We start from the raw sequence: 963 nt of genomic DNA, 5'->3' as shown, positions 1-963 counted from the left end.
CTCTCATGGCCGAGTCCCTGCTCGCGGGGAGGTCGGAGGGGAAGCCGGGGCGAGCGAGCGGGCGGGCGGCGGCCGCCAGTAACGCGCCGCCGGGCGCCTTCTTGCTTCTTTCCCCTGCAGGGGCCGTCCGAGGCGCGTCGGGGAAGGAGGAGGCGAAGGTTCTCTCATGGCCGGGTCCCGGCTCGGGGGGAGGTCGGAGGGGAAGCCGGGGCGAGCGAGCGGGCGGGCGGCGGCCGCCAGTAACGCGCCGCCGGGCGCCTTCTTGCTTCTTTCCCCTGCAGGGGCCGTCCGAGGCGCGTCGGGGAAGGAGGAGGCGAAGGGCGAGGAGGAGGCGGCGGCGGCGGCCAAAGGCAAGGAGGAGAGCTTCTCCATGGACAGCGACCTGGACTACAGCTCCGACGACAATCTGCCGGGCCAGGCGGCGCACAAGGAGGACGAGGCGGGCGCGGGCCTGGAGGAGAGCGGCCCGAGCGCGGCGGCCGCCAACAACACCACGTCGACGGGCAAGAACCGCCGGCGGCGCACGGCCTTCACCAGCGAGCAGCTCCTGGAGCTGGAGAAGGAGTTCCACTGCAAGAAGTACCTCTCGCTGACGGAGCGCTCGCAGATCGCGCACGCCCTCAAGCTCAGCGAGGTGCAGGTCAAGATCTGGTTCCAGAACCGGCGCGCCAAGTGGAAACGGGTCAAGGCCGGCAACGCCAACTCCAAGACCGGCGAGCCCTCGCGGAACCCCAAGATCGTCGTCCCCATCCCCGTCCACGTCAGCCGGTTCGCCATCCGGAGCCAGCACCAGCAGCTCGAGCAGGCCCGGCCCTGAGCGGCGGCCCCCGGGGACTCGCTCTCCCGCGCTCCCCCCCTCGCCCACCCGCCCACCCCCCTCGCCCTATTTATTGCGGGACGCTCCGGACTCTGGACAGAGGACAGCGGGGGGGACCAAGGCCAGGCGGACAGGCCGGCAAGGGG

The 963-nt window shown here is 72.1% G+C and overlaps 1 protein-coding gene across 1 annotated transcript; it reads left to right on the top strand.

The window, feature by feature from the left end:
* Nucleotides 1-166: 166 nt before the first annotated feature.
* On the top strand, nucleotides 167-817 carry LOC107123192 (homeobox protein GBX-2-like). Its single transcript, XM_015426384.1, has one exon. The coding sequence runs from the start codon at nucleotides 167-169 to the stop codon at nucleotides 815-817; it is 651 nt and encodes a 216-aa protein (XP_015281870.1).
* Nucleotides 818-963: the final 146 nt, after the last annotated feature.

This window comes from Gekko japonicus, unplaced genomic scaffold, assembly GCF_001447785.1.
Source record: "Gekko japonicus isolate JY-2015 unplaced genomic scaffold, Gekko_japonicus_V1.1 scaffold769, whole genome shotgun sequence".
Classification (NCBI taxonomy): domain Eukaryota; kingdom Metazoa; phylum Chordata; class Lepidosauria; order Squamata; family Gekkonidae; genus Gekko; species Gekko japonicus.
The sequence above is the reverse complement of the archived record's forward strand: the minus strand, read 5'-3'. Positions and strand labels throughout refer to the sequence as shown.

Excerpts from the sequence above, each read along its gene's own strand:
- LOC107123192 (XM_015426384.1), top strand. The coding sequence starts at position 167 with ATGGCCGGGTCCCGGCTCGGGGGGAGGTCGGAGGGGAAGCCGGGGCGA.